Raw genomic sequence first — 23,107 nt, 5'->3', positions numbered from 1 at the left:
CTCTACACACCACTGTTTACAAGATTTTACATTATTGTTTTATGGTCATGGAAAGGAGAAATCTTGGTTACTCGCTAAAGAATATCCCGATACCACCGAAAAATACATACTTAAAATGTTTAATGGACAAAGTAGAAAGCCTTATCAAACGAATTCGATGGAAGGCATATTTCTTCGATAAAAATAACGAAAAAGAAGACGAGCACGAACACGTATCTTTCGGTTTTAAATCAACTGCAACCCCACCTGTTAACCCGAACCTTGCAAGCTTCGAAAGCGACCTTTACGACCTCATCCGAAAAATCGAATTCCGCAATGTTGACAATTCGTTCTTAAACAAATTGAAAACAGACGTAAAGAACATCCAAAATTCCGAAAATGTATTTGCTTTCGCCGATAAAACTAATAACCTATACGAACTTCCGAAAAATGATTACACCAAACTCGTTACAGAAAATATCACAAAATCGTATGAAAAATGTAGTACTTCTTTGAAAACCAACATCAATAAAGAGGCCAAAAAAATCGCAAAATCGCTAGATTTAGACGCCAAAATGCAATGCTACTCAGAGAAACAGGCCTACATTACAATCAAAGACCACAAACCAAACTTCCCCCAAAATGTCAAGTGCAGATTAATTAATCCAGCCAAAACAGACATGGGAATCGTCAGTAAAAAGTACTTGGAGACCATCATAGAAAAAGTTCAGAAAGCAACGCAGGTCAACCAATGGCGAAATACATCTACTGTAATTGAATGGTTCAAAAAAACACCAACTGATGCAAAGTCAAAATTCATCAAATTCGACATTGTCGAGTTTTACCCTTCTATCTCTGAAGAACTACTCGACAAAGCAATTAATTTCGCAAGATCTGCTGTACCAATCGACAACAAAGTCCTCGATATAATAAGGCACAGTCGGAAGTCCTTGTTATTTGATAAATCATCGACTTGGGTTAAAAAAGGAAACGTTCTTTTCGATGTAACAATGGGTTCATTCGATGGAGCGGAGATCTGTGAGTTAGTTGGACTATATATATTAAAAAAGATCAGCAATATTATCGATATCAAACATGTTGGTCTATACAGAGACGATGGACTTGCAATTATCCAAAACGCCAATGGACCACGAATGAACAAAATTCGAAAAGACATCATAACCTTGTTTAAGGAAGACAAATTGTCAGTAACTATCGAAACGAACCTGATTGAAACAGACTTTTTGGATGTATCATTTAACGTGAATAGTAAAACCTACAAACCCTACAGGAAACCCAACAACGATCCGCTATACATTAACATTAATTCAAACCACCCGAATAATGTATTGAAAGTCATTCCGAAGATGGTCAACGAAAGATTAATTGCGACATCATGTAACAAAAAAGCATTTGATGACGCAAAGCCTTTATACGAAGCTTCACTCTCCGCCAGCGGATTTAAAAGCACAATGGCATACGCGAGTAAACCCAAACAACGCCCTAATCGCCAAAGGAAGATAATTTGGTTCAACCCGCCGTTCAGTAAAAACGTTAAAACAGACATTGGACGATCATTTCTCAAGATTGTTAGAAAAAACTTCAATAAAGATCACAAATATTATAAAATCTTCAACAAAAACACCCTCAAGTTGAGCTATTCATGTAGCACAAACATCCGAAACATCATAAAGGGGCATAATAAAAAAGTCCTCACTTCTGAAGAAAGGCAAAAACAACGACCTTGCAACTGCCGGGATAAGTCCCAGTGTCCACTGAATGGTGACTGTTTAGCTGCATGCATTATCTACAAAGCGGAAGTCAAATACGTAGACAAAAAGGAATTTTACTACGGATTATGCGAAGGCGAATTTAAAGAAAGGTTTAACAACCACAAAAAGTCCTTTCGACACGAGAAATACAGAAACGAAACCGAATTGTCGAAATTAATTTGGAGATTAAAAGACGACGGAACAGACTTTGAAATCTTATGGAGTATTGAAAAACGTGCAATGCCGTATAAGACAGGAGCGCGCACGTGTGACTTGTGCCTAACAGAAAAAATAGCAATTGTACGAGCTGAACCGAAGGGACTGTTAAATAAAAGAACAGAACTTATCAACAAATGTCGCCATCGCAACAAATTTACTTTGAAATGGTTGAAATGAACTGTAACGAACAATGTATTTATTTGTATTTATTTGTTTTATTACGTTTTATCACGTAATTAAAAAGGTTTATACTTTAGTTAGTACCAACTTGTATAATTTGTATCATTTGCCTGAAGATTGCTAAGAAGCATGAAACTTTAAGTAGCAAAATTAATGTAGTTTTTTCTTGAAAACAAAACATAAAAATAATATATATATATATATATATATATATATATATATATATATATATATATATATATATATATATATATAAGTTATAATATATATATATATATATATATATATATATATATATATATATATATATATATATATATATATATATATATATATATATATATATATATATATATATATATATATATATATATATATATATATATATATATATATATATATATATATATATATATATATATATATATATATATATATATATATATATATATATATATATATATATATATATATATATATATATATATATATATATATAACAATTACCTGATGAAGAAATACTTTCCACTTCCCCTACTTGACCCAATGCCAGATACCATTCTTGCTTCTTTTTATGTTTAACGTTTTCTAAAATATGCATCAGGTTCTAAAAAATATATGTCACTGGTCCATGGAATATTGCTACACCTGAACCACGTTAGTGTTGCTACCCTCATTTACGACATATTGCATATATATACCTTCACTTAAGCGCTCCACCTAAATGTGTGCACAGTTTACAGATCTTATTAATCATTTCATTAGACGTTCAATGTCAGATAACACAGTCACTTGTAGCTTAACTGAGCGTTTCTTAAAAAAAGGTTTATTTGTGCTGTAAATTTCTAAGTGTATATAATATTTACCTGTAGTGTTTTGTATATACATTCAAGCCCTGTTGGTCTAATGGTTATGACACTCTTAGAAATGAGAGATCCAGGTTCAAATCCTGAACAGGGCTAGGATAAAAAATATATATCTTGCATCTATAGCCAGCTTTATAGTATTATTTTGCACATCTGCAAAATTAATTACCGCAAAAATCTGTATCGTTTAGGTATATTAGGAAAAATAGTATATACTCTGTGAAAAGGAAAAATTGCATACCATTTTGTTTATAAGAAAATCGTTTTTTGACTTAAGCCTCAATATTCTTAGCAAAATGCCTGAATATTGGCTGAAATTTTCTTGAATTTTTTTAATTTTTATTTGTTTCTTAGTTGCATGCTTTTATTTGAGGTTATAGTTAAAAAGAACTTTTATCTTTTAAAAACAAAGATTTCTTTTGTTATTTTAGGATAAAACTTTGTTAAAATGTATATTCAGACAGGAAAAAAAAAACTTCATTGTAAATGCAAATATCAACATTATTATATCAACAATATCAACATTAATTATTGTAAGATGGGCTAAGCCTAACAACTGACACATACTGTTTTGAATTCTAAAATATTTAACACAAGCTAGGCTTCAAGTGGACAAATGCAGTGTCTATAGGGGAGAACCAAAGAGGACAAAAAATGGCTGGAGGAAAAGAATAATAAATCATGTATTCTCAAATTATAATCTATTACAATATTATATAGCTAAAATAATGATCAGTACAAATAATATCCATGTCATAAATTCTGCTTCTTTTTTAAAATTGAACATTACACAGACATAAAGTGACAAATAAATTTGATAAATAGGGATTAGTAGCTCATGTGCAAATGGTTGTGTGTTTGATCTTTATATAAGGCTGTTGTCTAGTTGGGCACAAAAATTAAAAATATTTGTGTAGCTCAAATAGGAGCTTTAAACACTCTAGAACTGCCTGGTCCCATCTGGAATTAATTGAAGAGGTGTATTGATCAAAATTAGTGAGACTGATCACACAAAATAACTTAAATCATATAATTATTTTAAATATATTACAAAATATTTTAATCATGACTGCCTCAAAGACCAGCCAAAGATCCTGCCTCTCCATGTAACAGGTCAAGTTGCAATAATTCAATTGAAAATTATCTTGAAGCGTAAACAAATAGCTTAAAAAAAAAACGCTTGCCAGCAGTTATATAACATTACACTGCACTGAGCTAAATGTTATATTTTGATATCTTTAGTGATATATAATTAATTAGCTAGTCATTATATGCACACAATCTAGTTAAAAAAAGGTCTCCAATAATATACACGCAAGTCTTCAACTACTCAACGATCTGGTCTTGCACTAAGAGTTGCAAAGTGAAGTGTTGTTTTTGATACCTAGAAGAAACTTTCCATGCATTACTCATTAAACCTCAGCTTGCTTGCTTGCTAGCTATACACATACAAGAATACGCCAAAGAAAGCTGCAGCAGTTCAGTTCTTCCTCTTTATTGGAGTTAGTTAAGTTAAATATAAGGTCTTGATGTATGCAAATACGCCATGTCAAAAGTTGGCCTGGCCCATAAATTGCTATCAATATACTTTCCAAAGTATGAAGTAAAGTATGAAGTAAAGTGCATCACCAACGCCACCATTAATACGACAAAAAATCGACATTTCTAAACCTACGGGCATGAAAACGACGCCAGTAATCATGCTTGTTTACTAGATGCAAGAGCATTCTGATTCGTTAGATTATAAACAAAATACAATGTCATTAACCATCAGGATATTGTGTTTGGACCAAGGCAAAAGACCTCTTTCTTTTTCCCTCTTTGTTTTTATTCCCTCTTTGTTTTTATTGGACAAAAGAGAACACGTGATGGCTCGGTTTTTCAAAAAAGTTTCAACTAAAAGTAGCATAAATTGTCTGGAACACAAAGACAAAAAGTAAACCTTCATTTCGCGGTTGAATTTTTTTTTTTTCAAACCCTCTGGAATTTTGCTGGAGCGTGTTTGCTTGCTTGCTAGAAGTTTGCCAAAAAGTTAGCAGTCAAAAGGGACAGTTTGCTGACATAGTATTAAATTGAACTCACTGGATTATTGGATAAGTATTATTATTTAATAATTCCATTCGTGTTTCAATAGGTGCATTTTCAGTAGATTCTGTTTATTTATATTTTTATATTTTTTGTGTGTTTTTTCCTGGCTTTATCCTGAGGTGCATTTGTGATTTGCCTACTGTTTATCCCTGCTCTGTCCTGTATTTTGGCGTATATAGCTAGGCTATAGGTATAGCAGAAAAGGTATACCTGACAACAACCATTTGGTAGAAACAAATTCATCATGATATCAGTCCAAGCATATCGTGCCACCATCGGCTCTTTTTATAATGTAGCTGCTAGTCACTCTAATGACATTGATAATAAAATAATAAATCATCGCAGACAGTCAGAAATGTTTTTTGAAAAGCTGGATAATAACAATGACTTCATTTATTTTTTAAAACTTTTTATTTCAATAATTTTGATGTGTTGTCTGAGCTGTAATATCAATCTGGCATCAGTTAAATTACTGTTATTGTTATCTGGCGATATTGAAAGCAATCCTGGACCCTTTCACAATGATATTGACTTCCAAATAGTACTACAGGAATCATATGCCACCCATCTGCTAAATCATTCCAACACTGCCGATCACATAGTAGCTTATGCTAGAAGTATTGGTCTATCAAACATAACATATAGAGAAGTGACAATAGGGGATGGCAACTGCTTTTACAGAGCAGTAGTACAACAACTTAATCGCCCTGAGATCAGACAAATTGTCCCCCCTGAACTACGTTTCCAGAATCACCTTCAACTAAGAGCAGCCGTGGTTAGTTTTGTTCGCGAAAATAGCGATGTAGGAATTTTTAGAAATAGCAGAGACTTTTTATTCATAAGCCCTGAAGAGTGGGAACGTGGCTTACAAACTCAGTCAAGACCTACAGTTTATGTTGAAGAGATTTTCATACGCGCTGCCGCAATAATGCTGGGTATCAACATTTTGATAACATCCGATACCAGTACTGCAGTCCACCCATATACCCTTATTAGTCCTACTCATGATGAAACACATGATATTTCTGGGGAACAACAAGTGGCCCATCTACTGACTGATGGTACCACTGTTGGTGCTTTTATTTTGCTTGGGAGGGTCAATGACAATCACTACCAATCATTGATATTTAATGACAATGTGAGCATTCCTTCTGCTACATTATCCACATCACTCAGCCCACCTAAAAAAATTCCCTGTTTGTCATCAAAAAGTTTAGTTCAACCTAAAAATACAACAAGTCAAAAACCTGGTGAAAAGAAAGTGGTTACATTAAAGGAAAAGGAAGATCTTCTAGTGAAGAAAGTAATGAAATCTTCTGTGTCTGCTTTAAGACCAAACAGACCCAAAAATGATAAGTTTTTAGATAAAGAACATGCTCTAAAGCAAAAGTGTTTTCAGTTGAGTATTCAATATGAAGAACCTAAAGTCAATGAAACAAGTATAGAAAAAATTAAAAGACACAGGCGTATCAATTATAGATGCAAAAAAACAGTTTCTAAAATATTTGTAGGTAAAAAACAGCCGTTACACTGCAAAGTATTGCACATAATCATGGAAGTATTTTGTCAACTAATGTACCAACTACATACTCCCTAGCAACAACACAGTCGATACTAACAAATTTAACAATTGCGCAGTCAGTACTAACAAATTTACTAACCACACAACAGTCAGTACCTATAAATTTACCAAGTACACAGCAGTCAATACAAACTAATTTAACAACCACACAGTCAGAGGCAACAATTGTAACAGATAACCAGTTCAGTAATAAAGAAGAAATTTATGGAAATGAGATCTCCACGATTCATCAAAACCCTAATGTTGTGGCTGCTGTAGTGCGGTTTGAGGAAGGTGAGAAGTTACATAGTTTAGCAACCTGCAAAACATGTTGTGAAACCCGACCAGTATTTCATGCTACACCTGCAATCAGTCCTACTGCGAAAAACGAAACAAAACCAATTACCATTAAGCCTTGGAAGATTTTCAGTGATGGAAGGTGTGGCAGATGTCATAAGGAAAGTCTTAGTCGTTTCAAAAAAAATGTGAAAACACCTGCTAGATTTTCAGGTATACTCTCAGTAGATGATGACGATTTGGGCCCACTGCAAGATAATATCCGCCATAATGATATGCATTTTTTACCAGTACCACCGTATCTCCAAAATTTGACTATACTAGAAGTTGCATTAATTCGTCGTATCACTGTCATTATGAATATACACCTCCTGCGGTATGGCATGCTTGCATCAAAAGGTCATTGCATCAGTTTTCCTCAAAGAATGCAAATTGCTACCGAATTGCCATCATTACCATCAGAAATTGGAATAGTGGTTATAAAAAAGAAAGGAAGTAAAAATTCAATCCAACAGTATACTGTACAAAGGGTTAAAGTTGAAAGTGCATTACGGGGACTGTGTTTTGGGTACCCAGAAGGGGGTGTTGAGTATCAAGATACTAATAATAAACACCAATACAATGGCTCTGATCACATTGACAAACCTTTAAAAGGACGCTACTTCCAGTTCCTACCGAATGAGTACTATAAGGATGTCTCTATAAAATACGACCGCATTCAAAATTTACCAGAAATGCGTTCCGAATTACCTGATATGCCAGTTGTGGAATTACCAAATATAATATCAGAAGGAGACAAGGGTCCTGCTGAAAATCAATTTCAACAAAACTTACCTGAAGACGATGAAAGTATAACCCGTTCTGGTTTAGTTTGTCCGGTTGAACCTAAAGATGCTGACAAAGACTTGCGAACAATACTGCAGAAGCTCTTGGGTTCTGAAGATGCAGTTAATCAAGCTCTTGAACATGGCACAATTGCGAATGCAAATTTGGAATATACCCGAGAACAGCCAATTCGAGAATTAAAAACTCCTGGGTTTTTTACTATGGCATACCCAACTGTTTTTATTAATAGAAATTGTGACTTAACTGTTCCAAGATTGAGTAAAATTAATTTTGAAGAATACATCGAACATATATATTATTGTTCTGATAATCGTGTAGCGCGTCATCCATACTTGAAATTTTTCTTATTAAATATGCGTTTGCGAATGCAAGCATTGCAGCAGGGTAGCTTTCTTGTTTCCCAACAATTAAATGATGCTCATCTCAAAATTGCTGAACTGAGAGATAATTTACAAAATGATGATGATTCAGTTCCACGAAAAATTATTAGTATTGGAAAAAATCTGGTTAATACCGATCCGTACTGGAGAGACCAAAAAAAAAAATTGGATGCCATGTTGTTTTTTAGACGAAATGAATTTGGCGATTTACCAGCATATTTTGATACCAACAGTTGTGCAGAATTTCATTGGAAACCATTGCATGAACTACTTATTAAGTATCATGCGTTAATAAACAATTTGAATGAAGATATGTCAGGCAGCAAATGGAAAGCGATAATAAATTCAAGCGGGAAATGATTCTACAAAATCTTCATATAGTCACGCAGTATTTTGATGCAAGGACTATAAATTACTTTGCCACAGTCAACAAGGAAGTATTTCAATATGATGACTATTGGTTGCGATATGAATTTGCTAAAAGTAGAGGTGAGATACATGGACACGCGATAATTTCGTCATCTAAACATGCCCGAAAAGTAAAAACTATCATGGATAGCTTGTCTGATAATGCAGACTCACAAGCATTAAAACCTGCAGCACAAGAACTTCAAAATTGGTTACAAACAACAAATGAAGACAGTGATTTGATTTTTTCACCCATGTTCACTTCACTGCATCCTGCTGGGGGAAATGAAATTATAGATACTTCTGGAATTAGAACTTGGGTTCCAAACAAAGATCAATGGGCAAGACCTGAAGGGACGCAAGCTCCTCCAGAACATAACCCACTGGCACAAGAACTTTTGGATGTCGCTAGTCATAAAGGTGGTATAAAAGAGCAACATACCCATCTTGTGAACAGGATTGGCCTCCATAAGTGTAATTCTAATTGTTTGCGTTATCACCGAAAGAATAAAAAAGATACTGCTCCACAGAAGTACTGTCGCTTTCATTTTGGTGATCTTAATCCACAAACCAAAAAAACAAGTGGTAAAGAGATTCATCCTTTTAATGCTGTCATAACAGAAGGGGAACATCCCAGATATGAGGGACCACGCGATCATCCTCGCTTGATGATGCATGTAAAAACACGCCTACTTAGTTGGCTAGCAAATTGTGACAGTCAACCCATTATCGATCAGGACCTTATGGCTCTACAAAAATACATTGCTAGTTATGCTTGCAAAGGGGCTGCTTCAACCGAAGATTTGGTACATGTTTATCGTCATCTGATTGAAAACACTGCTGATGGAAGCACTGTAAAAAATTTGGCTCAACGCCTACTTCAAAAAATTGCTGGTCTAGTAGATGTACCAGGTGCTGCGGCGGATTTCATTAATAGTGGTGGTCGTTTGATTAGATGTACCAGGAATTTTCGATACATTGGCATCAGTGGCTTCCGAGCCTTGGATACGACTGGTGAAGATGGAACCGTTACAAAGAGTAGCACATTGGATAAATACTTGAGTGATAAGCGTAGAGAAACTGAGCCAGAAATATCATTATGGAACTGGAGCAAGAAATGTAATTGTACCTGCAAAGTAGATCACGTGCCAGTTTTTACAGGAATATCTACAAAACCTGTTTGGCCTGTTACTGAGGACTATGCAAAAGCTATGCTCATTATATTTTCTGTTGGAACGTGGCATAATACCGAAGAATTGAAGGGACAACATGAGTCATTTGCTGCTGCTTTGGCTTCCCTTGTTCAAACTGAAGAATGTCCATCAATATTAATTGATTCATTGAAAGAGGCTAAACAATCTTTTGATAAAAAGAGCAAGAGAACACGAAATCACACTAATGTAATCAATATTCAAACCGATACTCAGTCTTCAGATCAATCGTCACAATACACAGATGCAATTTCTCAATGTTCCCAAAATTCCGCCATTGCAGAAATAAACATAGGCAGATCAATAATGAGAGATATTGCTAAGCACCATGTTGCTGATATCAGTGAGCCGAATGTACAACAGGTTCTTCCCAATGGAGGGCCTATGTTTGATTGGAATAATTATGCAATTCAAAGTTTTGGTAGTCAATGGCCAATTAATGCTGACACATGGTTACAATCTATATCTGAAGAAGCAGAAAGAAATGAATTGCAGCATGCCGATGATTGTACCTTACCGCAAATAAACATCTTGAATGCTAATGAATTACAGAGAACAGTAATTGGAATAAATCTTGAGCATTTATTACAAGTCGCAAAAGGAACTTTGCCAACAGGTAGCCAGCAATTACGTTTATTAATACAAGGAACAGCTGGTGTTGGGAAAACATTTATCATTACCGCACTCACCAGAATTGTTCGCCGTATTTTTAAACGAAATTCTGCAGTTATGAACTTGGCCCCAACTGGTGCAGCATCAGTCCTCATACCTAATGGTCGCACTATACACTCAATGACTCCACCACCACACAAACTAAAAAAAGATAAGAATTTAAATTCTGTCCAGCTTTCTGACTATCCTTTGGGTGATGTAGCTCTAAGAAAGCTAAGAAAATATACAGGCATGCATGAAAATAATGAACTGAAATTGATTCAACTTAATATTGATGAACGAAGCATGCAGTCGAAGCTTCTAGTGGCTTGGTGCAGCCACAGATTATGTGAGGCAACAGGAGACTTTGATAATTATTATGGAGGTGTACCAACTGTCAATTTCTTTGGGGACCTTGGTCAACTTGGACCAATTCGTGCTTTGGATTTACATCAGCCGCCGAAACATGATGATTCCACAATCAACTTTGCTGGTTATGCAATCTATCGCTCATTTCAAGATGTTATTGTTCTTACAGAAACAATGCGCCAAGGACCAGATCAGTTGGCCCTTCTACAGCGACTACTTAGAATACGCAATGGATCGATTACTCAACAAGACTGGCAAGATATAAATAGTCGTTATGAAGATGCTTTGCCCCAACCAGAAAAATGTAACTTTTTGCATGGTCGCGTCCTTGCATTAATGGAAACATGGAATGAAGTTAATGAAGAAAACCATAATAAATTAGCTAACCTTGGTGTGCCAGTTGCTGTTATTCCATCAAGAGGTTGTGGTAAACATCACTCTTTAACTGATAAGCAACTGGGTCAAATACCACTAAGATCTTTAATGGCAGTTGGTGCAACTGTAATCCTTACCAAGAACCAAAAGGGTCTTACAGGCCTTGGTCTAAATAATGGTGCCATGGGAAAAGTAATTGCAATCCTTTATTCACCAAATATGTCACCACCTGAATTTCCGATAGCTGTTGTAGTCGATTTCCCAAATTATAAAGGGCCGTCATGGATTCAAGAACATCCGACATGGATACCAATTACTGCTGTTGAAGGCCGATGTGAGTCTAATTGTTGCAGCAGAAATGGCCTGCCGTTAATGCCGGGATATGCAATAACTATTGCCAAAAGTCAGGGTATGTCAATTGGAGATGGTAAAACTGCCACTCATATGCGTATAAAGTTACAACAATCCATTCAGATGGAAAAAAACAACCTTGGTACAGCTTACACTGCATTCTCAAGATGCGAAAAAGAAAGAAATTGGGCACTTCTTGAACCAATTACACAAGAACGACTGTTGTACATTAATACACATCCCCGTATGAAAGCTAGACAAGAGGAAGAGAAAAGACTGAAAGCATTATCGAATCAAACTGTCAAAAAATTCAATATCACTATGGAAAAATATATTAACTTGTTGAAAGAACTTGACAATTATTGTGATGATGATATTGAAGATGCAGTTTGTCCTTCGCCATCTGCAAATTGCTTATGTATTATATGCACATCCCAATCATGATAATTACAACCAAAATTTGACTATCCTGCAGATTATCACAAACTTCAAAATTGAAAATATTTTAACTAGTTCAATTGTAAAATATAAACACATGCCAACTTCAATTTGCCATTCACAAATAATTAAAAGAGAAAAGCCAAATTGAATTGTTAATTCCAACAAAATTACCACCCTACACACTTCATACCAACAAATGCACCAACCACACTGTCAATTCCAACAAAAATTATCAACCACAGTCCATGCCAAAAAATTTACCAACCACAATCAATTTCAAAAATTTTTATTATAAACTTTTACTTTGAGGAGGTGTAGTGGAGGTAGGAGGCATACAAGCAACATATATAAGAAGTTGCTCAGACACTCAGAAATATGTTAATCTGTTTTGTAGCAAAATATAGCAACATGTCATCCATATCCGAGTCACAAATGACTGCCAATAAAGAAAAAGGCAAAGGAAAGATAAAGAAAAAGTTAAAGGAATTATTTTAAACCGCTTTAACTGCAAAATATAAAAACATTGGTATTATAAACTTTTACTTTGAGGAGGTGTAGTGGAGGTAGGAGGCATACAAGCAACATATATAAAGTTGCTCGGACACTCAGAAAAATATGTTAAACTGTTTTGTAGCAAAATATAGCAACATATCATCCATATCCGAGTCACAAATGACTGCCAATAAAGAAAAAGGCAAAGGAAAGATAAAGAAAAAGTTAAAGGAATTATTTTAAACCAATTTAACCACAAAATATAAAGGAATTGCTATTATAAACTTTTGACTTTGAGGAGGTGTTGCAGAGGTAGGAGGTATACAAATACACATATAAAGTTGCTCAGATGTTAAAAACAATATTTTAAACCGTTTAACCGCAAAATACAAATTATCAATTATTACTTTATGATATAATAACCTAAGAACACGTTATGGCACGGATGCTTGTAATGTTTACGCCACTTATTTGACTGCACATGATATGGCATCACTGCCTGTAATGTGTTAGCGTTGTTAACACATGTTATGGCACAGATGCTTGTAATGTGTATGCCATGTATTTGACTGCACATGATATGGCATCACTGCCTGTAATGTGTTAGCATTGTTAACACATGTTATGGCACAGATGCTTGTAATGTGTACGCCAGTTATTTGACTGCACATGATATGGCATCACTGCCTGTAATGTGTTAGCGATGTTAACACATGTTATGGCACGGATGCTTGTAATGTGTACGCCACTTATTTGACTGCACATGATATGGCATCACTGCCTGTAATGTGTTAACGTTGTTAACACATGTTATGGCACAAATGCTTGTAATGTGTACGCCAGTTATTTCACTGCACATGATATGGCATCACTGCCTGTAATGTTTTATCGTTGTTAACACATGTTATGGCGCAGATGCTTGTAATGTGTACGCCATGTATTTGACTGCACATGATGTGGCATCACTGCCTGTAATGTGTTAGCCTTGTTAACACATGTTACATTATAGTATTACATTATTTACTGTCTTTTTTCTTTATTGTTGTAGTACTGTATAAGCTGTATTTACTGTTTTTCTTTTCTTTTTAGTATCTAATAGTCATGGCAACAGGCAATGTATGTATCTTTGTTTCTGTCACCAATACACTGTATTTTTATTTTTAAATGCTATCCTACAATTGACTGTTAACATCAAAATTTATACCTTATACCTAAATGAAATTTCTTTAATTATTATCATTTTTACACCTATTTAACTTGTTTTCTTTATCTTTAATTTTATGTATCTTTTTTATTAAGAAAAAGTTCATTCGGCGTATTGCCAAAAAATTGTCGGAGGACACAACCTCCCTAAAAAATGAAATGGTAAGTGAGAGTAACTTAGCAATAAATATATATATATATGTTTATTTAAAAACAATTCATGCTGTTTTATTTCTTTTTTTTTTTCCAAATTTGCTATAGGATTTTCTAAGAAGTACAATCCTAACGATAAAAGAGGAGTCAATCTCTTTAAAAAAACAAATGGTAAGTTTACAACTTCTTGTTTTCGTCACCACATTTTAGTTATAAAAATCAGCATTTACTTTTTTTGTTATTTTCATTTTTAATATTGTAGGAGGAGCAAAAAGACGAGTTAATTTCATTAAAGGAAACTATAGTAAGTGCCACAAATTAAATTTTGTTAAATTGTTTTTTTTTTCTGCTAAAAATATGTTTTGCAGCGCCAAGCTATTCGGTCACCAATTTTTTCCGAAATCATTTACATAATTTCTACTGGAATTTTATTTAATTCAGCAAAAAATGATAAGGTGGGTATGCTTTTAAATTGTTGTTTTGTTGAAAAAGATTTAATTACTTAAGCTTAAAAGTTTAATTACCTAAACTTGGTTCTCACCTGGCACTAAAGAGCACTAACGAGCAATATCTCGTGTTTTTTTCATAAGTGAGAATCAGTTTCAACGCTCGTTGTGCTCATTGTCGCTCATTAGTGCTGTTTTTCGAGCACTAAGGCTTAGTGCTGTTATCAAACATTTATCAAAAATTTTTGATAATAGCAGTAAGATTCTAGTGCTCGTTTTATTGTTTTCTTCTGAGATCAAAGGTGCCGACATTCGTGCAGAAGTATTTTGTACAGAACATGATTTCCAAATGATGACGAAATAGAGTGTGAATTGTGAATTTATTCTACGTTCCATGCTCAAAGAGTTCTTATATTAAGTATTTTTCTCTTATAGTGTAAAATCACTTTAAAACAGACGCTCATTTTCCAATGCTCTTAGTGCTCAATTTCTATCGCTCTTAGTGTCAGGTGAGAACCAAGCCTTAGAGATGGAAAACATATTTTCCCGGAAATTTAATATTGCGAATTGATGCAAACCGCGCTTTTTTCGGACATTTAATTTTACAAGTATATTATTGAACATTCCTTGTCAAAAAAGTAGAACATATAGCATATGTATTTTTTCCAGATTAACAACAACGAAAAACATGAGGAGGAGATAACCTCGCTAAAAAAACAATGTGCAAATGTAAGTTTGCAACATTTTTTGTATCATGTTTTCCTTGTAAATTTCACTTACATTAATAATTGTTTTTTATTTAGAAGGAGAATGAGCCACAATTAACGTGGGATCTATTTAAGAAGAGCGTGGAGGAAAACAAAGAGATGGGTGGCTACGCTTGCCGCGAAAATTTTCAATTGTGGCGTGCGGCTGGGGGTAAAGGATTTTTTACCCGGGAGGATGCCGCAAATTCCCGGAAGCGTAGGCACCCACAGTCCGGCCACCAAAGGAGATAAATAAATAAAAAATTTGCTTCTTTTTTGGTGTGCTAGTCTACCGAAAATTAAAATTTCTGTACTATTGTCCTACTTGTATACTCTTCAAAAAATTTTGGATAGAAATTTATCTCCTATGTGGTCATATTGCTGTAATATTGTGTTATATTAGACTTCTCTTATTTTTAAGAAACTCACGAAAATATTTTCTAGAATAGTAATTTTATAAATTTAAATTAATAAGAAAACGTGAGTTTTAAACAAAACAATTTTGAATATTAAATTTGAAGAAACCCTAAGACCAGCGTGAAGCTTATTGCATTTTGATTTTTTATATTCGCTGATGTTGGCAGACTTGTTCAGCCTTGTATTTTTTTATATAAAAAAAACATATATTTTATTATCATCTGTTAAAGATACATTATGTATATTATATCAGGGGCGGATCCAGACTTTTTCAAGACTTAGTCAAGACTGAGTCTTGAATTTAGCAGCTGGGGGCTAAATTTTAAGCTTTGCGGGTACAAAAATCGCGAAAAATTGTCTTCCGATTTATCTAGTTATTAATAAAATTGACCAAAAGAAACGCTAAGCTATAACAAAATCTGCTAAGAACATCTTTTATAAGAATCAAATCTCCGTCTTACACGTCTTATTTTAGATAGATAAAACCACTAAAATTAACAGGGATTAACTATAATAAAGTGAGACAATTGTGAATATATTTCATTATTTATAAACTCCTGCTGTTTCTGCCAATATCAGGCTTCATCAGCATGACTAGGTGCATCAAATGATCACACCAGCCATGGACAGCAAAATAAAACACAATAATAACAAAAACAATAAGAATATGGAAAGATCAGGATAATGAAGATGAAATATACGTACATGTGATATGATACAAACACACCTCAACCCATGTATTTGTTCAGATATATTTGTTTATTCATAGGGCTAAACTCAAGTTTCGTTTGAACTTTAAAAGAAGAATTAAGAGGGGCTTTTTACTGCTTTTTGCATGCTGAAATAGGAAAATGCAACTTTCAGTTACGAAAGTTGCAACCTGGAAAAAGGGGAACGTAATGATTTGGCTTGAAGTCTACACCAGACTTAACAATATCTTCATAACAAAATAAAATTTTTAACTGATCTTCATCAGGTAAAATAGATGGGTGTGGCAATATACACTGTGTAAAGAAAGTTGTAACAAACTGTAACAAACCGAATTGTGGGTAAAATGTGTTAATTTTTCTCTTTATTACTGTTGACAAGGCAAGTATTGATAGAAAAGGAAACCATGTCTTGGGGGTACAGTTGTAGATTGCTTCTGCTTTAACTGCCTCCTCAGGAGAAAGAGTCATATCACAAACAATATGGGAAAGGGAAAATCTGAATAAACTTTTCTCAGATATAAAAATATTTGCCTTTTGGTTTTTAAAAGCAAATTGAAAACAAGGATGATTGGAATAAAAGGAAGGATGCAAGAAAAGTTCTATGGATGTCAAGATTCTCAAAACATCAACAAGAGAATTATCACCTATGCCTATACCAACGATGCTGAGCTGTATAGACAGTCTCCTGATGGATTGGATCTAAAAATAATATATTTTACCATGACCTTTTACTCAACAAACTTTGTTTCTTAATAGTCATTCAAAGAGTTGTTTATTTTCATCACCAACCTTACTTATCCAGATGTCAAGTTCTTGCTTCTAATAACAACACAAATATTAATTGAGAAAGTATTCCTCCGCAATGCTGAAAATTCTGTTCAAAGCTCATATTACAAAAACAATACACCTTTATGATAATTCAATTGTACATGCGTTCCTATGGCTCTCCATCGTTTTACAATATCGGAAAAAAGTTTTCTCCAGTTTTTTAACTTCCGTTGTATTAATTTCTTTCAAATTTTCAGGAAACGTTAATAATAATAAGATACAACTTATGTGTACTTTTCATTAAAAACAAAACGTGGCAAGAAAAGTTATCACGAAAAAACGTGTTTTCTCCTTAATAAACTCTTATAAAAGTGTAATGTTTACCTCCTCTGATTGCAAAATAAGCTGCGATGGAGTGTTATTTTTTCCGAATTATCGTAAAGGTGTATTAGCCTTAGCTATTAGCTAATTAAATCTTTTTGTATTTGGTTTTAGTGTCTGTTGTATAAAGCTCTCCCCAACTATCTTTCTGTAGCAGATATACTGAAAACCTTTAAATAAATGCAAGGTGTGTTGGAGAGTAAAAACATATTTCTCACCTTAAAGCAATAATTCCTTTATCTTCACACCTAGCCTCAGATGGAAGGTATATATCTGGACCTGAATTCCGATGAAGACTTTTATCAACCAAGGAATAAATATCCCCAGACAACAAAAATGCTCGAGAATAAACACTTTCTAAAAGTTCTTTTTGCATTTTACGAACAGATTCAAAATTATCACACTTTAAATCAGTAAGCACCCGCGCCAACATATCTGCTGCAGCCATAATCAATAATAGTACGGAAAGAATCCAAGCCAAAAGGCGTGAGTCTTTGACTAATCCTGGCGGATGGGAGTTAAAACTATAGCCTAACAGGTTATCAGTAACCACGCAGTACGGAACCTAAATTTCCTTCGCCGGCTGCGGGCCACATATTGTTGGACTACGCATAGAGTGTGAAAATTACGTCACGATTTTGACGTCACAGGCCCCTTAGGTGAGATGGGGAGGGTTGCGGGCCATAGCTATTTGATTTTTGACTGACTGGGTGACTGATTAGTCAAAATGAATCAGTCAAAATCTGTAAGCTATAATTTGCAACCCTCTCAGTCTATATGGTAGCGACGTCACAACTTTGACGTCAACATCGCTATAGGCGAATTGGAGAGGGCTGTGAACCATGGCTTTTCGCCGTAAAAAAATTACAATTTTTAACGCCCTCCGTTTGCAACGCCTGGATCGTCGACATCTTCGCTTGGCTAACATTTTTCGTCAAATTTACACTTAGTCACGCGACTTATCTGACTAACCCTGGATCCGCACCTGTATATACATCTGTATATACATTAAATTTGTATATCCGGGAAACAACATTAAATTTGTATACAAGGGAAAGAAACAATGACCTTTTTAATTTGAAACAACACAATTCTTAGTAATATAAAATGACAATAAAATGTTATCAAGTAATGTATTTATTTAAATAAACTTGTATTTATGTCTCTATATTTATTTTATTTATTATGTTGATAAACAATTAAAAGTTTTCCGTTTTCATGTTTTTATTTTCAAATGAGGGTCATCCATAAAGCACCTCGGCACGTTAGGGATGGACAAAAGCGGACAGGGGAAGCAGGGGTGTTCAGCCGTAAACGGACATTCTGTACAGATAATTTTCAAATATAATTTCTACATTGGTAAATAACTTCCCTATAAAAAGTAATTTCCTTATCAAGAAACATTTTTCGTTTTTATTTTTTTCAGCCATTTCTGATACGTCATACAAAAGTCCAGGGACATATTTCTTCAAATCAAACAAAATAAGACCGGTGATGGAACTCAGTTTCAACCCCTTTTACGGGGCATTTTTCATATTTCACCAAGTTGATAGCTGCTTACGCGCCACATGTCCCTAGGGACAAGGTTTACTAAAAATCGGTTTACTAAAAATCTTTGAGTTGTAGCGGGAGAGATTTTCTATATTAAGGTGCCTGCCTTGCCTTGCCAGCACTTACCGTGCCTTTGCCTACCCTTCCTATGCCTTTTCTGTTGCCTGCCTACTATTGCCTGTGCCTGTGCCTTCCATGCCTTGCCTTGCTGATTTCTGTTTCCTTGCCTGCCTTTGCCGTGCCCTTTCCTTGCCGTGCTTAATGCCTTTGCCTCTTCTGGTGCCTGCCTAACTATGCCCTTGCCTGTGCCTCCCATGCCTTGCCTACCCCTGCTGATTCCTCTTCCTATTTCCTTGCCTGCCTTTGCCGTGCCGTACTTAATGCCTTTGCCTTGGCAACCTCTCCGCAACACTTTCTATACTGGTGTTTAAGAGAGTCCAAAAGTCCACACCTCGGCAGCCGCCGAAGTCGACTGTTTTTACGGCAGAAAACAAAGGAATCGAGAGAAACAAAGTCAGCGAAATGCGGCAAAATGTAGTTCGACTACCGTAAGAACCATAGTACTTCGGCAAAGCACATCGAAGGAGAGTCGAGCCTCGGCAAACACTCCTGAGTGGAGATAAGAATATTACCTCGGATCCTGGGCGCAAAAGAATCTTATTAAACGCTTATAATAAAAATTATGCGTTGCTTTAAATCAATTTCTATATTTAGATACACATGATTTTCTCATTGGCAAAATTTCTCCTTAGGCGAGTGCCGAAGTGGCCGAAGTCAAAATCCGCCCCTGTGTTTGGAGTTAAATATAGCACCTTCACCACTTGTTTTAGTCGTTTCTCCTCTTATTTCTTTAATCCAAGATCAAGTTTCATCTGCAAATTCGTTAAGTGCGTTAGGATTAAAGGCTTCCAAACTAGATTGCGATGATTATGGGGATATTATATCTGGCAATTTCAATATTTTGATTGGCACACCTGAATCTTGGCTTAATAATGCCAGGTGAAGACAGTTTCTCTCATCTAAATTTGTACTGGAAAATGCTGTTTGCCTTGTTGTGGATGAAGTACACAAAGTGTCATGGTATGGTATTTTTATTATTGGTGCCCCAAAGCTGCAAAGAAAGCATTTTCAGAATGTATGTTTTGTATAATAACATCCTCCATCATAATATGATGCTAGATATAACTAAATCTGACCCCATGATATTCCTCTATGCATCTTTAGTTTTAGCGAGAGAAAAGAGAGTGTAGTTTAATGCAAAACAGCATGAACTTTACTGTACATGCAGATGCAGGCTCATTTTCTGCCACTCTCTGTAAAAGATGAAAACGTTTTCCATTTTTTAAACCAAGTTTTATTTTATAGCTTTATAATGTTTATATATCCTTATCTTAGGGGTGCCTCACCAATGAGCAATGAGGACAAGCCATTCAGAGAAGCATTTGGTAGAATCAGTGAAATGCGGTCTATCTGTCGTCAAGATTTACCTATTCTTGCCCTCAGTGCCACTGTGGATGTTGATTTGACCCAGCTTGTTATCAGAAGTTGCGGATTATCAAAAAAACTGAGAGTAATATCAGTATGTAGTGACAGACAAAATATACGATTGTGTGTTTTGAATATTTCCAGTAGGGAAAATGTCCAATGTCTGAAGTGGATTGTTGACACTTTTTTATCAGAGGTTTCTGATACACATAAAGTAATAATTTACTGTCGATCAGCGACTTTGTGTGGTTTTGTTTACTACCACGTTCGTAAGATGATTGAACGAGAAACTTTGGGAAATGGTATGAAATCTACCGACTTAATTGCCTTATTTCACTCTGGAACATTGGAAGCCCAAAAATCGAATGTTTTATCAGCACTGACATCAGACACAGGTACTATTCGGTTGGTAGTTGCAACAAGTTCACTTGGTTGTGGTGTTAACATGAAGAACGTTAAATTTGTTGTTCATTATGGTCCAGCATATGACACCGCTGATTATTGCCAACAGGTTGGCCGAGCAGGACGGAACATTGAAGGACTTTGCCATGCAGTACTATATGTCTTTCCACAGGGCAGAGGAAATGTAAATAATTCTATGGTATCCTACATTCAGAGCCATGAAAAGAGTAGACAGGATACCTGTCTCTCTTTTCTGCTCTCGCGCTGTCCTGCTTTTTTAACCCTGCTTTTTTTAGCGCATGAAAAGAGTTGCTTCAGGACATCACTGTACACTCCATTCAATGAAGACGGAAACAGTGTAATGCCTTTGTCACCTGGCCATAACTGTTGTTCATTTTGTGCAAGGAAATGTGAGTGTGATGAATGTCCGTTGTTTCCCTTTGAAATTGTAACAGAAGAAAAAGAATCCAAATTATTTGGTAAAAAGATTATACGTGAAGTTTCAGAAGATGATAAACAACTTGTCAAAGATATGCTAGTTGAGTACCATGAAACTATATGTTCCAAACCAATGTTACTAGTGCCTGGAGAAGTGATGACTGGGTTATCAAAGAGTTGTATAAATGAAATTGTTTTGCATTTACCATACATAAATTCAATGGAATATATACAAAATAATCTCAATCTGGGTACAGATACTTCCAAGGAACTTATGCTAATACTCAATGATGTGTTTCACGATATTGAAGTTCCAGATGTTCACAAAGAATGTGACGATAGCATGGAAATCGTTGATAAAACGAATCTAGAGTGTCCTGAATTTTCAGATTTCTCTGAACATGAGTCAAATGACAGTGAACCTGACTATTGATTTTTTTTAATGACAAACTGAATTTAGAACCTATTCTCAAACTTAAACTCTACTAAAAATTGCTTTAATAACAAATCACAAAAGATAGGCCCTATTTCAATCTCCAAAATGTCCTACTTTATTAAGTTAGTATGTACAATATACAAAGTTATAAAATATAATGCAAAAAACGAAATATGAAAAAGTAAATAAATAGGTTCAGGTATAAAGTTCATTGAATTCGTGTTCTTTCTGTGATAACCACTTATGTAGATGATCTGCATCTATTGAGCATAATATTGTTTCTTTAAAATTTGGAAACGATTCATATTCTCTTCCTGGTGTTTCTCTAAATACTTTAGCCTGATGATATGCAAGTGCCAACTTCTTTACGTCTTCAATAGTAGATGGCATCTTTCTATGACCCTTGACCTTAGACAATTCCAGTGACCTTTCCAAGTCGTCAACAATTCCTTTTGAATAAAATATATGTTTTTTCTTAACAGATAGTATCTTACATTGTATTATAGTAGTATTTCACATATAGCTGTAATATTTTTTACCTTTCATATTTTGTAATGTATACGACACCCTTTCAGCATTTTTTTCATTGATGTTGCTACGCAATGAACGCAGTAATTCCTTTAAAAAATGATTTAAATGTCCCAGGTGAAGATCATTTGATATATTTCTTCCTTTGTATCCCTGTGTATAAATGAACCTTCCCCAGGTCAACTTGAATGCATTTTCCGGTTCCAATCTGATTCGGTATAACAACTTCAGGATGGTGTATGCGTATTTGTGACGCTGAGTTGCCTTGAAGTAAAGCAGAACCAACTTATAACTTTCGATTAATCGTTCACCATCTCCCTGTCTTATTGCATCATTCAAGTTCTTGAGTAGCAGATTGATAGTGAACAAGGCTTTCTGATAACATAGGACGTGGTCCTTTATAATAGGCTGCTGTATTACATCAGGTTCGCGTCTATGAAAATATAAAAGTTTTAACATTTTTATTTTTATTTTAACTGTAAAGGTACGATATATATACTGAACATGGGTTTCACATAATAATTACATTTAAATATACATTATCTGACCTGTCCATGTTATGCTTCAGTTTCTCATGAAGATCCCTCGTACGTGCGGATTTGAAGGGGCAATGATTACATACTCCAGTAGCATTTTTGGAGCAGATGAATATTTTCAGCTTTCTTATGCCTTCTTGTTTAAGTTTTTCTCTTACATTGCCTATGTTGTCAGCATATGCTACTGTGTATCTAGACATTTGTTATTTAGTATACGATGAAATGTAATTTTATTAGTGACGACATTACTGAACATATATTATCACATAAATCTACCTTTTTATTATATCTTCAACATGCATAGAAATCCATTTTCGTTTCTCTTCCTCACATCCTGTTTTGATATTTGTTGGTACTGGGTCATCTTAATGAAGAAATAAGTTTCAAATTTAGTAAACAATTTATATAAATTTGCATGAAT

General features: G+C 34.7%; 2 protein-coding genes across 2 annotated transcripts; one reads left to right on the top strand and one right to left on the bottom strand.

Annotated features, from left to right (window-relative positions):
• Positions 1 to 13,421: 13,421 nt before the first annotated feature.
• Positions 13,422 to 21,619, top strand: LOC130613456 (bifunctional 3'-5' exonuclease/ATP-dependent helicase WRN-like). Its single transcript, XM_057434798.1, has 11 exons — positions 13,422 to 13,457; positions 13,576 to 13,602; positions 13,786 to 13,851; positions 13,951 to 14,013; positions 14,105 to 14,146; positions 14,211 to 14,297; positions 14,792 to 14,797; positions 14,958 to 15,017; positions 15,092 to 15,206; positions 19,614 to 19,860; positions 20,257 to 21,619. The coding sequence occupies exons 1-11, from the start codon at positions 13,422 to 13,424 to the stop codon at positions 21,617 to 21,619; spliced, it is 2,112 nt and encodes a 703-aa protein (XP_057290781.1).
• Positions 21,620 to 21,765: 146 nt separating this feature from the next.
• Positions 21,766 to 22,935, bottom strand: LOC130614337 (uncharacterized). Its single transcript, XM_057435762.1, has 2 exons — positions 22,699 to 22,935; positions 21,766 to 22,583 (listed from the first exon to the last, which is right to left on the bottom strand). Exons 1-2 carry the CDS (start codon positions 22,884 to 22,886, stop codon positions 22,136 to 22,138), a joined length of 636 nt encoding a protein of 211 aa, XP_057291745.1. The 5' UTR covers positions 22,887 to 22,935; the 3' UTR covers positions 21,766 to 22,135.
• Positions 22,936 to 23,107: the final 172 nt, after the last annotated feature.

This window comes from Hydractinia symbiolongicarpus, chromosome 11 (genome assembly GCF_029227915.1).
Source record: "Hydractinia symbiolongicarpus strain clone_291-10 chromosome 11, HSymV2.1, whole genome shotgun sequence".
Lineage (NCBI taxonomy): Eukaryota > Metazoa > Cnidaria > Hydrozoa > Anthoathecata > Hydractiniidae > Hydractinia > Hydractinia symbiolongicarpus.
Note: the sequence above shows the minus strand (reverse complement) of the source record. Positions and strands in the feature narration are given on the sequence as shown.